The sequence below is a fragment of the Lissotriton helveticus genome, chromosome 5_1 (assembly GCF_964261635.1).
Source record: "Lissotriton helveticus chromosome 5_1, aLisHel1.1, whole genome shotgun sequence".
In the NCBI taxonomy this organism is placed as follows: Eukaryota; Metazoa; Chordata; class Amphibia; order Caudata; family Salamandridae; genus Lissotriton; species Lissotriton helveticus.
This window is the reverse complement of record NC_136065.1, coordinates 1,963,034,519-1,963,050,080: the sequence shown is the minus strand read 5'-3', so window position 1 is coordinate 1,963,050,080 and position 15,562 is coordinate 1,963,034,519. Positions and strand designations below refer to the sequence as shown.

The following is a 15,562-nucleotide window of genomic DNA, read 5'->3' as shown; positions in this document are numbered from 1 at the left end:
TAAGGGGCAAAAGAGCAGAGGTGCAGAAAGGTGAAAGATAGAAAGGGGAGAAAAAGGAGTGAAGGAGCAGAAAGAAAGAAAGAAAGGAGACAGAGGTCCACTGGACCACCAGGGATGAGGCGCAGGGAAACCTGCGGGTGGAGGAGGGCCTCGATCACCAACACTCAAGAGTGCAGGGGCAGGGGCACCTCACTTAATGGTGGAGCTGCGAGGGTGGGAGAGCAATTTCACTGACAATGAATCAGTGGTCTTGCTCGCCTGTCCCCGCAGTGGCCGCCATTAAGTAGGGGTCGGGGAGGGCTGGACAGCTGGGAAGCGGGAGCGCGGAGGGGAGCTGGATTGGGCCGGTCGTGCTGGGGGGGGAGGGGCCGCGGGGGCAGCAGCGGCGGGGAAAGGTAAAGGGAGGAAAGAAGGGATAAAGAAAAAAGGGAAAATAAGCAGAAATAAGACACAAAAGAGCAGAGATGCAGAAAAGAGCAGAAAGGAGAAAGATAGAAAGGGTAAAAAAACGAGTGAAAACGGGTGAAGGAGCAGAGGGAGAGAAAGGGAAAAAGGGCAAAAATAAGGCACAAAAGAGCAGAGGTGCAGGAAGGTGAAAGATAGAAAGGGAAAAAAACGAGTGAAAACGAGTGAAGGAGCAGAGGGAGAGAAAGGGAAATGGGCAGAAATAAGGCGCAAAAGAGCAGAGGTGCAGAAAGGTGAAAGATAGAAAGGGGAGAAAAAGGAGTGAAGGAGCAGAAAGAAAGAAAGGAGACAGAGGTCCACTGGACCACCAGGGATGAGGCGCAGGGAAACCTGCGGGTGGAGGAGGGCCTCGATCACCAACACTCAAGAGTGCAGGGGCAGGGGCACCTCACTTAATGGTGGAGCTGCGAGGGTGGGAGAGCAATTTCACTGACAATGAGTCAGTGGTCTTGCTCGCCTGTCCCCGCAGTGGCCGCCATTAAGTAGGGGTCGGGGAGGGCTGGACAGCTGGGAGGCGGGAGCGGGGAGGGGTTCAGGCCCTTGTCCAGGCCACTGATGCATAAGCTCCGAGGCCAGAAACCATTATTGGTGCCCGTACCATGCTTAGAGGGATCTTATTTTCACTCCAAGTGGTTATCCTTCCCTCACATTGTACACAGGACACTCTCTCAATGGGGGGGAGGAGAGGGGTGTTTATAAGCACAAATTCAGAGCACTGTAAACACAGTTTTTGAAGACACAAAATGCCCTTGTTCCACACTTTACTGTACTCAGGAGTACGGGTGTCTGGCTGCATACCTGTACACAGATTAGCTTGGCATGTGTATGTCACACAAAAGCCTCACGCACACTCGCAACCCCAATCCCAGGCATCAGTGTACACCCATGCCCTGCACACACACACAATTATACATATGTATGACAGACACCTTATGTGCACATAGAGGCATCTAATCCCAGGCATTGGTGTATGCACACACACAACCCACTACCTTGTGGATACATACAAGTGTACACCCACAGGATCACACACACACATGTGCTAATGTACAAACGCTCCCATATGGGCTATGGTGCACACCATTCAACCTTTCACCGCCGTTGGTCTGTGTGTGGCCTTCGCCTTTCCCACCCCTCATCCCTTCTCATGGGGTACACAATGTGTCTTTTCTCCCCTCCTCGCCCCCATAGACTTTGGGGTAAAGAAGTGTAATTTCTTCCCCAAATGGAGTCATGGGGTACAAGATGTGTCCTTCCCTCACACAATCAGTCATGAGGTATGAGATGTCCTCCTTGCTCTCGACCTGTTGAAGTGTGTGGTACAAGATGTGCCCTTCCCTCCCCATGCCAGGTTTTGGGGTACAAGATGTGTCCTTCCATCCCTACGTTCAGTCACAAGATACAAGATGTGTCCTTCCCTCCCCATGCCAAGTTGTATGGTACAAGATGTGTCCTTCCCTCCCCATGCCAGGTTTTATGGTACAAGATGTGTCCTTCCCTCCCCACATTCAGTCACAAGATACAAGATGTGTCCTTCCCTCCCCATGTCAGGTTTTATGGTACAAGATGTGTCCTTCCCTCCCCATGCCAGGTTTTATGGTACAAGATGTGTCCTTCCCTCCCTACGTTCAGTCACGAGGTACAAGATGTGTCCTTCCCTCCCCATGTCAGGTTTTATGGTACAAGATGTGTCCTTTCCATCCCATGCCAGGTTTTATGGTACAAGATGTGTCCTTCCCTCCCCATGCCAGGTTTTATGGTACAAGATGTGTCCTTCCCTCCCTACGTTCGGTCACGAGGTAGAAGATGTGTCCTTCCCTCCCCATGTCAGGTTTTATGGTACAAGATGTGTCCTTCCTTCCCTACGTTCAGTCACGAGGTACAAGATGTGTCCTTCCCTCCCCATGTCCGGTTTTATGGTACAAGATGTGTCCTTCCCTCCCTACGTTCATTCATGAGGTACAAGATGTGTCCTTTCACCTTCACGCCTTGTTATTGGGTACAACATGTGTTCTTCCCCTTCCTTGGTTCTTGGGGTACAAGCTGTGTCTTTTTCCCTTTCCCCATACCTAGCCTCCTCCATCTCAGACTCACTTGTTTATTACTACATTTTATTTCACAAACTGTCTCTAGTTGTATCACTACTGTGCTGTTTATTTTTCCATCCTAATCTTTGTTTCTTTTTCCATTTCTTCTCCCATCCTCCGCCGTTAATTTCTCCCCCCTTTCTCCATTCCTCATCTCCCCTACTTCCACCCTCTCCCTACTCTTCGCCATCCCTCAAACCCATCTCTCTTTCTCATCCTTGCCTTTCTTGGCTTTCCTCTCTTCCTTCTTACCTCCTCTGTGTTCCTATATCTTTCTGCTTTTCACCACACCTTCCTCTCCACACATTTTCTTTCTGAGTCTTTCCCGATTTACTCCACCTTTCTCCTTCCTTTTTCGACACCTCCTCATGACTTTTATCGTGCCTTCACCACATATCTTTGTTTTCGCCCCTCCCTTCACCTCCAACTCTCTATTTCTCTTACCATCTGCTCTCTACTTATCGCTTCTCCTTCGTCCTCGCCTCGCCCCACCTGATCTTTCTTTCACCACTCTTAAACTTTCGCATCTCTCTGCCGTTGTACCCCCTCGTTTCCCTTGCACGCTGTCGGTCCTCTTTATCTCTTCCCCCTTTTTTTCTCTTTCCTGTGCCTTATTTCTAACACCTTTTGCCCGCCCTCCCTTTACGCGTCTCATGCTTCCTTCACTCTTTTCTTCCTTCTTGTACTCTTCCCCTCCCCATTACTTCCCCAAATCACTCTCTCCCTTTTTTTCCTGCACCCCCCTCACCCCTCTTAACCCTCACTTCCCTTCTCCTTTTCGCTCCTATCCCCCCCACCAGGTCCCCTGGATATCACCCACTTGAGGGACGAGCTCGACCCCCTCGAGCTAGAGGAAGAGGAGGCGGAGGGGCCGGGCAGCCCCCGCTCCCCCCTCAGTAGCGTTAGCAGCGTCACCACCCCCACCTCCAATGCCAAGCGCATCCCTTTCTTTAAGAAGGTAATGCCCAGGCCGCCGTGGGCACTGCTGCAAGCCCGAGGGGGCATCTCCTAGCAGGCAGCGTGCAGGGCACAGTGGTGTGTAGCCATGTTTGTAGCTTTCAGTGGACTACGTCACTGGAAAACATCCTTTGCAAAAACAAAGACTCGAAAACAGACCTTGCACAAAAAAACGACCTGCACTTATCAAGCGCATGTCTCAAAATATGCTGTGATTTGAACTGGGAAAGTTAATTAACCAATACCTTCCAATAGGGGGTATGTGAGTTTGGCTGGCTTTATAAATTAAATAGACGTCGAACTGTTTGTAGGGAAATATTTGTGCAAGGTCAGGATTCTTCCACTATGTGTACCGAAGTCAATGTTCTTGCGAAAGATGGTTTTGCAATTTGTTTTGACTAGAGGGGCGGGCCTGGAATGAATAATCTGCTTTTGCAGCCTGGTGTCGGTAATAGATTCCCTTGCTGAGAACACACTTTACTGCCATCTGCTGGTTGGATATTTAATAACTGCAAGCAGTCGATTTCATGGACAATTTATATGAGGAATGCGGTGCTATTGAAAGAAATGCCCACAATCCTCCTGGGTCTGACTTCTCCTCGCCCCCTCATATTTTCTCTTCTGGGGGTGCATTAGTTGTCTGTGTTTTACGTCGCAATGCTTGGTGTGTTTGATTAAGTATAACTGCGCTAGGCTGCAAAGATGTTTTTGAAGTTACTATGAATGGAAAAGGAATTGCATTATTTGTTGATATTTTATTTTGGGTAGTCTTTCAGAATAGGAGGAACCCATTTTTTCTGACTGAAAGGACACAGACGTGTCGCAGGCCCCACATTTTGAACGCGTTATCGCCTGTCCCGTTGGCTGGTATGTGAAGCGAGGTTCTTCTCCGAGACTGCCATGGGGAAAGGCTGTGGCCTTACGGCCAGAGCTGCCGACTTCGAAGGTGGCGAACCAGGTTCGAGCCTCGGCGTCTACTCAGCTTCTTGTGATCACTTAATCTCCCCGAATGTGTCCTTGTGTAACTGGTGCTCGAAAGTCAGCATCTCCGAGGGGCGTTAAATCTCTAAGAAACTTTTCTCTCCGATTTAACTCTCTCTGCGTCAAAAACGTGTCATTAATGTCGATATCGCCAGCAGCAACAGCGGCTCTTATCGTTCCACTGCAGTTGCTAAAAGATTGACTTTTCCATACGTGGGTCAGTGTCCTTGACGTCAAATGCTCGTCTCCAAAGGTAAGGTAAACCCCATTTTGAAACAGCTCTCCATGTCGACGTCACAGATGACCTTAGAGTACACGTCACGCCGATGGAGTCGATGCTCCCGCCCCGCACATCAGACGTCTACAGATGAAGATGAAGGCGATGGTGACGAGCCCTCCAGGGGGCCTAATGAGTGTTGATGTCAACAGTCCGACTAGAGCCGGGAACCCTGCGGAGCTAAGTCACACTTTGGGGAGGACAGGCTTCCCCTGAAGCGGTTTCCAGTGTGGGGATATTATAGAGAGAGCTATGGCACCAGTTTATATTCCCTCAGATAATGAGGCCGCTTGAAAGGCCCCTTGACCTGAAAAAGGCCAGCAGCCTTAACTGCTCTACGTTCAGGACTCAATGGCCAGACCCGGCCAGTGATGTTTTCTGGACTCTGCTGCCCTGTGACCTAAACTGAACATAGGGCCCGGTCCGACTGTCGAGCTGTCACTTTGTCCTAATTACGGTTTTGCTCATCGCAGCACTGCAGACATTTAGCCCCACTCTCTCGCCTCCGTGCACGAGTGCGAATGTTGTGCTAGGCAGGGCAGTGTCACTGGGCACGGCCACCTGCACCGTTGCATCTCTTGCTGCCAGTACGGCCACGCGCTAGTCACTAAGGCTGCGGGCTGGCAGAAACGTGGGACGTCTGGGGCGCCATGGAGACAGACAGCTTCTGAATCCATCCCTCCTAGTCTGCCCTGGATCACGACCGGAAGTCCTGGGGATCGGGAGTAAAACGGAGCACGAGTGCGCGAGCACGGGTGGTAACATTCCGTACCTTGGAATCTCCCTGTGCGGATTCATCACACTTAAAATGTACACATGTTTAAGAGAACTTGTAAAACTCACACTGTGCACAGCACTGTTATTAGAACACTGACTAGTAGGGTAATCACATGCCAGTGACACCTGTTGTTTCACCCCAGCAGTTGTGTAACAGTGTGTTTACTTACTGTAATGGTAAGTCATTCATTAGAATCGCTGAAAGATCAGTATCTCTAACGCTGAACCACCCGCTGCCAACAGGTAGGGTCACCTGAGCCTCTGTTGACCAGCCCCTCCTGCTCTATGACAAGCGTAGAGATCTTTATATTTTCATGTGTTGTGAAGACTAAACTAAGACTGAAACACAATTATTTCTGATATTTTGCTTTGAGAAAGACCTGGGTGTGCCAGCCACCTTGGGCGAAACATGTGTCGGCTGCATTTTCTGTTACATCAGGCTTGAACCATGATCCTCATAACCCAACCAAAATCATAGAGAACTATTTTCTGGGCATTTATGCCTTGAAAAAACCCAGAAACTCCCCAGGCATCGCCTGTTTCTTGAACTGCTCTATGACAATGTCTGATCACATTGAAAAAATGTAGCAAACATCTTTAGACCGGCGTCGTTCAGCAATGCAACTTGGCATCTTCTTGGTCACAGTTGTGTATTTAGTTGTGTATATCTTGAACGGTAGCACTCACACTTTGGTCACTCCCCTGTAGACGATTATCTTGCTGTGGCTGGTTCACATTCACGTCTTCATATAGCTGCACAACATGTAAGTGATGGGTGTCACTCTTGCAGTCTGTTTGAAGGACACCGTGGGTTCATAGTGAATGATAAGGCTTGATAAGGCTACTCTTTGCTGCGTATTACCGCTGTGCTCAAAGCGCAAAGGATCTCTGTATCTCCATCTGCCCCTCTCGCACCTCAGATCTCCCTTTGTATTGAATCAGTTGGACATGCAAGTTCGATCTCGCTATCTAGTTTTCCTCCACTTACCTTACAGGAACTAGAAGTCCTTTTGATTAAGACCAAATCTGGCTCACCCCTGGATCCCTGCCCTCTTCACATCCTTAAACAATGCAAGGAGACCCTCCTGCCCCCGCTACTTCAAATAATGAATAAGGCTTTAAGCGAGGGTATTTTCCCTTCCCAATGGAAGAAAGCGGTTGTAAAACCGCTCTTGAAGAAGCCGTCATTGGACCCAGAAGTGTTGAAAAATTTCCGCCCCATTTCGCTGCTCCCAGCCCCAGCCAAGATGCTGGAAATCCATCTACACCAGCACCTTTCTTCCTTTCTGGATGCCGCCGGTCTTCTGGATCACTCGCAGCATGGCTTCCGGAGGGGTCATAGCACGGAATCCGCCCTTACCGTGGTGCTTGATAACATCCGCACCACGGTTGATAGGGGCGGAAGTACGTTGCTGATCCTTCTGGATCTCACAGCTGCTTTTGACACCCTGTCTCCCCTCGTTCTAACATCTCGTCTGAGGGAGATAGGGGTGGAGGGGCAGGCGTTAAGCCTGTTGTCCTCTTTCCTGGACCGGAGGGAACAGAGAGTGAAGCTGGGAGAGTTCCTATCTCCATCCCTGCCACTGAATTGGGGGGTCCCACAGGGGTCGGCGTTAAGTCCGACCCTGTTTAATATCTATGTGACCCCCCTGGCCAGGCTTATTAGATCTTTTGGGATGGAGGTAGTGTCTTACGCCGATGACACGCAGATCTTAATGTCTCTCGCCAAGTCTGTCAGCTCCTCTGCCTCCAAGTTCAGACTTTGTATGGAGGCAGTCGCCCTCTGGATGATTAATAATTCACTGCGGCTAAATGGCGAAAAGACAGAGATCCTCGTATTCGGCGAGAAGGAAGACATCTGGTCGGCGGAATGGTGGCCTGAATCTCTGGGGGCCTGTCCGGCTCCAACGCGGGCAGCTCGAAATCTGGGGGTCATGATCGATCCCTCCCTTGACATGGCTCTTCAAGTAAGGCGGACCATCTCCACCTGCTGGGGCATCATTGCAATCTTGCGCAAAATCAAATACTATCTATCTGTGCAAGCTCAAAAACAGACGGTCGTAGCTTTGATAACATCTAGGCTCGACTATTGCAATGCTTTATATGCAGGGGCCAATAAAGGTCTGTTGCGAGGTCTCCAATCGGTGCAAAATGCTGCGGCGAAGTTTGTCCTGGATCTTCCGAAGAGGTCGTCTGCGACCGCTGCCAGGAAATCTCTGCACTGGCTCCCCATTGATGCAAGGATCTCATTCAAAGTGTTATGCCTGGCGTATGGCGCCTTAAACAAGGAGGAGACTGGAGGTATAAAAAATCTCCTCTCGTTGTACTCTCCTGAGAGGAACCTTCGCTCCGCGTCGAAATTGCTCCTTACTGTACCCCTGGTGCGTAGAGCTAAATGGGGAGGCAGAGCTTTCTCCAATCTTGCTCCAAGATGGTGGAATATAGTTCCCCTGGAGATCAGGATCCTACCTTCAATGCCTTCTTTTAGAAAGGCTCTAAAAACTTGGCTTTTTGGCAGAGCATATCCTTAGCTTTGGGTTTAGCCTTTTTTTCTTCTTTTTTTCTGATTTTCTTTGTAGGCGCCTTGATGCCTTCGGGCAAAGTTGCGCGTTTATAAGTTTACTTTCAATTCAATTCAATTAATTGAGACAAAAGGCAGTCTGCATCCATATCAAAGCGTATAGATTTTTAGTGCCACATAATTGCTTTAGAAGGCACATGTGAGTTTGCCCTCCTAAAGGAAACAGTCTTTCATCAGTGTCTTTCCCAAGTTTATGGGGTTGACTTTCTTGATTGTAATGGCCCTCTCAGCGCCATTATGGCTGATGGAGCACTGAATATTCCTAGCACCTTTCGTAGCATTGGATTTATGAATCATGTAGGGATGCCTGGATGAATGGTGCATTCAAGCAGTAAGATCATGCTAGGATGTTTAAAACCACACCAGATTCTCTCCTACAGAGACGTCGCATAACATTGTCAGACACAAATCACAGCAAGAGCAACACCTGAATCATACAGTGTGGACCAATGCATGAGTCGAAGGATTGGGAGCTTGTTTTCATCACTACTCAAGGTAAACACAAGGAGGCCCACCTACACACTGGCTACCTAGAGCTCAGGTTGATGACACTAGCTCCATGATACTCCGAACTCATGTAATAGGGCTGAGCCTGACGGACAGCTTATTGATAACTTATAAATGGTCAGGCTACGATGATCTCACAGGACTATCTTACAATTCTCTTTACCCATGGAGGTCGATTGTTGGCAACCACAAAATGCTGTTGGCAGAGTACCTGCTGGGTCAAAAACATAATGCTTAGAATATATTCTCGAAAAATGCCACACATTCTTTCCAGAAATCTGCTAACAACTAGAGAAAACTTGAAACTCCAAAATGTTGCATTAAGGTTCACTACAGAGAACTTTGTTAGGAATGCTCTGTTAATAGATTTCATTTTATTACGTTCTAATACAGGGCATCTCCACCCAGAGGAAAGTTGCAGTGCGCTTTACAGAGGGCAAAACAAACAAGAGCGGTAATACATAATATCATGTCACAGAGAAAGGCAAGATGCACAGCAGAGATGCTGAGACCAGTGCTTAATTTGACCCAGTGGTTGCAGGTTGGGGCCACCGGCACTCCATTTTGGGGACTGGCACTCAACCTGCTACTGAGCCAGAGCAAAAGAGAGAAAAACATAAAAGGCAGAAAGAAGGATGAAGAGAAAGACTTAACAACTGTAACACCAAGAGAAAGCAGGATTAAAAAATAGCCTGCAAAAGTGAGATAAAGAGGCAGGGACTGTCTGGTCGTGGATTAAAGCAGCATGAGGTGGAATCTAGGCTACTTACCCATGGTATTCGCACCGTGACCTTCGATTGCTCCGGCCGAGGGATTCTGAGGAAAAGTGTGGGGTCCAGCACTTATTCTTTTACAAATTAGGCATGTGCTGAGCCAATATGCAACTACAAAAACCATTAAGAAGCAAGAGATAAGTAGTGGAAGATGGGTAACAAAGGATTGTGAGGACCAATATGGAATGGGTCTGAGGGGTAGGAGCCAGTGTCCATTGGATGTTTCTTCAATTTAGATTTGAACAGTGGAAAAGAGGGGGCAGTATGAAGATCCACAGAGAGGGCCTTCTAGGTTTTAGTTGCATTGCTTGGAAAAGCCTTTCTCACGGTGGGTGATTTTTTTTAATCTTCAGTTAAGGAGAATAATCTCTTATCCTCTCAGATTTCTTGTTCTGCTAGAATAAACCATTTGGAGGCTTAATATGAAGTGGAGTCTGAGTGCAGAACCCTCGATAAAGGCAGTCTGGGATGTTTTCTTGTTCACGAGGGTACCTCAAATGAGGATGATCCTTGTAACTCCCACGTCAACCCAACAGCTGTGGTTCTGAGGCTCAATGCAGATGATATTGCACCAGGATACTTACGATAGATTTAGACTTGTGAAGGTAGGAAAACCCTATTTTACCACATGGACTACATGGTTCTTAAGCCCTTCCTTTACAGAATATTAAGCAGCTTTAATTTCCTATTATAAAAATCCTAGTATACCTTTATTAATCAAGTGGCCAGTTGTTCTTATGTTCTCAGAAGGATTTAAGAGGGCGTTTCATCCGATTTGGTAAAATGTGTGTTATCTGAATGTGTGACTCTAATTTTATTTGTAGACGCTGGCCTAATTTTTCATCAAAAGCTGTGTTTATCGAGACAATCTGTTTGGCGTGTAGAATCTGTGTGCTACAAGATTTCTTTGTTAAAAATTGCAAATGGTTATGCGAACCAGCCTGTTCTTTGGCCAGTTCCATCTCTCTTTTTCTTAATAGAAGGTCGTTTTTGATTTCTTCATCAGTTAAACTATTCCTTTCCCGTCTTGTTCCTATATCCAGTTACCAGTTGTATACCCTCTAAGGGATCAAACCAAGCCTCTTCTGAAGTCTTAAAAAACTTTTTAACTGTCTGCATTAGGCACAAAACCTATTGGGTCAAAGGTCCAAGCCATCTTCAGAACCTGGCACATTGTTAAATGCCAGCCTGGAATTTAAGATTGACCTCCACCCATGTAATCCAACGGTGATCCTTCAGAAGGCTGCAGCGTTTATGTATGAGAAACTGCAAGTCTAGCTGTCCGCAGTTTCAATGGACTTTATCTTAATTTCAAAAAGCTCTTCAAGACCAAGATATGCAGTAGAGCTTTCGACTAGACATTTACCCCACCAAGAAGAAACAAAGAATTTCAAATCTAGGTCCCGTTCCGCTGGACTCTTAACACTGTGCTGCTTGTCTAACTAGTATTGTGACGTGGCAAATGTGATGTGTAGGGCAATAGAAAACTTAAATAAAAAGATTTATAAACGTGCCGTGTATGGAAAAAGAGGCCTTGCATATTTGTGGGGATAGAGCTGGGAACCCCTAACCAGCATAGCTATTGTTTGCAGGCATTTGCACAGTGTTGTAGGGTATGGAATTTCTCCAAATGATATGCAACAAGGTGGCAAGCAGCATTTATATTATATTGCTACTATTTGGCTAAGAGACTATTGCTGCCAATTCCTGTGGCTCACTATAAAAGATAGAAGTTATTAATTGTGTCACACGTGAGATCCATTCCATTGTTTCAGATCACAGTGTTCTTACAGGTCATCTGACGCTTGACCAGGCAGCATACCAAGGTGACCTTACAGGTATCCCAACTAGACAGTGCTTAACTGCATGTTAATCAGTGCAAAGAATGGGTATCAATAGCAGATACGTGTAGTGAAAGATTTACGTGCACACTGCTTATCTGCTATAGATTCATACACACCCCACCCTGCGAGCCCAGAAGACCCAGTCAGAAAAAACAGTAGAAGTAGCTCGAAAAGATTTTGAGGGTGCAACAGAGAGGACTTTGTGGTTTGTTGTGATCATTCTGGGTTTGCTTACCCACACCTCCTTTGCTGATGCACACAGGTTATCATTTTTTAATCCCTTTTTGTAATAATATATGCACATTACAGTTGCAGTTCATGCATGGCATGTGAATCTGTTACAGAACCCAATCTGCAAAGCCAGAGTTGCAGGTAAGTAACTTCATCCTGTAGTGACCGTGAGTGTCACATTGAGGAGGCAATAGAAAGGACCATGCCGCCGAGAGGAAAAAAAGTACAGTTGTCCTGTGAACACACCTGCCAGTGTCATAGCTGTAAACAGTGCTGCCTGCTGGGAGATCCTTCCTTCCCCTAGGTGCTCGGCCTCTTCCCCCTTGCATGCAGCCACGCACCGTGTCTCAGGTGTGTGTGTGTTCACGCAGGTCTGTGTGTGTGTTTGCAGTGGTGACCTGTCAATAACGTGCACGCCTTGTTATCTTCCCTTGTGCCGCCTCACTGGCCCTCGGCTTCGTTCACTCCTGCTGCAGCTAAGCAGAAGCAGAAATCGGTAAGTGTGCCCCTCCCTCCGCTCTCTTATCCTTCACATGATCCTCTCACCTACCTGTCCCTTCATGGACCCACTGCTCACTGTGTCCAAGCTGGGATGCAGTGGTATTTGTGAGATGTTCTGCTTCCGACATACATGAGGTCCCAGCTGCACAGAGGGAGTTCAGATGCAGATCATGAGAGGCTGCAGGGAGATGCAAACACAGAGGGCATGGGACCAGCAGGGAGCTGCAGACACGAGGAGGCAACGCAGGAATGACATGCATGCATACATACACACACGAAACGAGACTACGAGGCGCTCCAGGGAGGTAAATACACAGGGACATTCAACACAAAATAGACGTTAAAGACAGAAGAGCAGCAGTGAGTTGTTCTACACTGGGAGTGGAGACTGAAGAGGAACTAGCACACCATTAAAATGACTGACTACCCTTTTCGCAGCTACCCTAAAGAATACCAACCACTAAAGACCTATTGCATGGGTGATGCTAGGAAGTGAGTTCAACTGTAGAGACAGTCCGAGCCAGCCAGGGCCCCTGCCATAGAGCCACATCCTGCCAGCAGTGCTTCAGGAAAGGGTGTTTGGATGCCTAAATGGCTACGTTGCAGATCACAGTGGGGCAGGTGCTTCATAAAATGGCCGCTGCAGCATCCGTGCCTTCCTATAACCAGGGCCACTGGAATTATGCAGCAGGGGAGGACCAAATTCTGTGGCAGGGTGACTGAATTATACAGTTTAATGCGGCACATTGTGTAATTTTTTATTTTGTGTTTTTTACACATGTAACATTGTCTGGGCAAAGAGTTCACCTTATTATTACCAGTTTAACATCCAAATACTGCAATAAGTAATAGAAAGATGACTAGTGAACCTTTGCATTGGGCTTTCCGTGGGTTTAGTAATTTTTGACCCATTTTGAACTAGAAACAAAATGATAAAATCTGTAGATTATGCTACGGATGATGGGTTAAGTGGCAAGGGCTGTAAATCAATAAGTATACAGAAAGTGCCACAGCCGCAGAATCGCATAATTTCAGTCGCCCTGCATAGACTGTCTTTAGGCAACAGCACTTCTTTCAGTGCCTTCAGTGAGACCCTGAGTATTTCCAGTTTTTTGAGGGCGATGACCTTCCTTTTTTATCCCGCAGCTCTTCCTCTTTTCAATGGAGTTAAACAATCTTTGGTAGAGTTGAATTTACCAGGTATTGCAGAGCTGCGTCTCTTAGCCCAAAAAGCAGATCACCATTTGAGAAATGAAACTAAAAACACAAAAAGGGCAAATATTCTTTAGGTGAAGTCAGAACATAGTCTAAATTCCTGGTCTAATAATGTGAGTGAAGGAAGGGTCTTGGAACGCGAGTTGCCACCCACCAATCACAGTTCTTCCTGGATTCAAAGAGATCTGAACGGATCAATCCTTTGTGCTTGTGTCCCCTTCTCAGTGGAAAAGTGGTGTCATAATTTCTGCTCTGCCATTAACTTCGAGCAAAATGTGTCTAAACAGCAAACTGTCACTCTTCTCCAATTCTCTCCTGGAATTATTCTAGTTTTCTCAGTGACCAAGAAAGGACACTTTGCTTGCTCATATGTCAGTGTGATTCCTCAGCTTAGCGGAAATTCCCTTTAAGGTGCAATGCCCAGTCTTATCATTGGCAGCATCCCACCCTCACCTAACATCATTCTCCCAGCACATGTTGCAACAGGAGCTTCTCTGCCTCGAGTAAGACACAGTGGGAGATGGGACGGCAGCAAGTCCTTCTCGGTGAAATAGTCAGAAAGAAATACCAACTTCAAGAAAACACCTCACTTTAATGTTAATGGACAAACAGCGGTTATCTCTGGATCGCTGTAGCTTTCTGCTTTGTTGCTGAAAGTTTGACCTGGGTATAGCGGAAGGTGGGACTGCTTGGACATATTTATGGTGAGAGTCCAGATTGCAGTGAAATCTGTGCATGGGAGACCACTGTATCAAAGGAGGTTCTTGCACAGAACACCCATTGGTGGAGGTCTACAATAACCTTTCAAGAACTTTAAATAATGTAATAGGGAGAAGTAGGTCCATAAGACCTGAGACCCAAGATTGTTGTGGACAACAATTGTGTATGTGCATTGTACTGTACTTTGTATTGTGTGCTTTGTGTATTCTGTCTATTTAGATTGTGCTGTGGCACTTGCTTTCATTGTCACATGTTGCACTATCTAGTGTTTATGATGTGTTTCAAGCTAAAGCATGAGTTTGAAGAACATAGATAGTGTTACATACTTCCTGATGCATGCACTGCATGGTGTACTAGTCCCGGAATGTACCCTCCTTTATGCATATTGTTTGCTGCAGTTTTTAACATATCTCCTGCATGGTTACCATCTCACGTCTCTATTGTTCATATCATTGCCTTGGGTTTCTGTGGTGATTCCTTATTTTTTAGACAAACCCATGGCAGAATGTAGATACCACTGCATATCTGATATTTCTTTCTTGCAGATGGAGCACGTGCCACCATACGATGTAGTGCCATCTATGAGACCCATCATCCTTGTGGGACCCTCGCTCAAAGGCTACGAGGTAAGGAGCTAGTTTGAGTGTCATAGCCACTTCGTGTTTATCACTCCGAGCACATGCGGTAAGGTGAGCGCCCAACTCTATCTTCCTCCTCCTAACACTGCCATGTGGCATTCTCTGAAAGGCATTGACTTAAGAAGATGACGTCTGGACTTCTGTACTTCCCCTCATCAAAAAACAACTGCCTTTACCATGAGTCCTCACCAAAGGACTGAGCGAGAACTAACAGGCCCAGGAATCTTCATATCAGCGTAGGACATTCAGTGGTGGGCTATACAAAATCTCACGTATTCATCCTGCCTTGGCGTCTCTTTCCACCATGAGGGCCTCATGAAGGGCTTTGAGGTGAGGTGATTGGTAAACTCCCTCTAAAATCAACTGAAGAGAGTTCAGGGTACAGGCTCCCCACACTATTCCATCTTTGTGAGGGGCTAGTATGGAGTAAGTACAGGACCCATTCACAGAATATTCATTTGTCTTTGATATCAACTCAACTAATATCTCTTATTCAATCTCTAACTGTGAGTGTGCTTCTCTTCCTTCAACTTCCTTTCTTCTGCCCCCGCACAGAACCTCTCCAGATGGACTGTGATTTCGTTAAAGAGCACTAGATCATACAGTGTCCATGAGGCTGCTAAATAGAAACAGCTCATATTTTTCTTAATGTTTATGTCTCTGCTTCTCCTCTCAGTTGGTCCGTTCCCCAGATTTTCCGCAAGAGGTGGGAGATGCATCACTTTTAATCCTGTTTTGAGAGGCATTGGTAAGACCCCTTTAGAGTAGGCAGCATTGATATCCAGTCCAGGCTCATATGGAGAGGAAGGACACAGTTCCACTACTCTCTACTGGAAAAGCACAGCTTAAACAAACAGGTGACTAGCTCATCCAGTATTAGGGGTATCTTTCATAGATTCACATGCCTGAATCATTCCCCGTCGTCGGGGTGGGAGTCCCCGGTACATAAAAGAGTAATGTCATAAAGACATATACATAGTAATAGGCCAGAGGCCTCTCATTAGTAAC

General features: G+C 46.8%; 1 protein-coding gene across 2 annotated transcripts in view; it reads left to right on the top strand.

Moving 5' to 3' along the window:
• The window catches only part of CACNB1 (calcium voltage-gated channel auxiliary subunit beta 1), a 627,177-nt gene that overhangs the window by 430,773 nt on the left and 180,842 nt on the right, over nt 1–15,562 (top strand). For both annotated transcript variants that reach the window (XM_078645637.1, XM_078645638.1), the window contains exons 7-8: nt 3,353–3,510; nt 14,462–14,542. In XM_078645637.1, the coding sequence (XP_078501763.1) occupies nt 3,353–3,510; nt 14,462–14,542 (239 nt within the window). The remainder of the gene's footprint in view (nt 1–3,352; nt 3,511–14,461; nt 14,543–15,562) is intronic.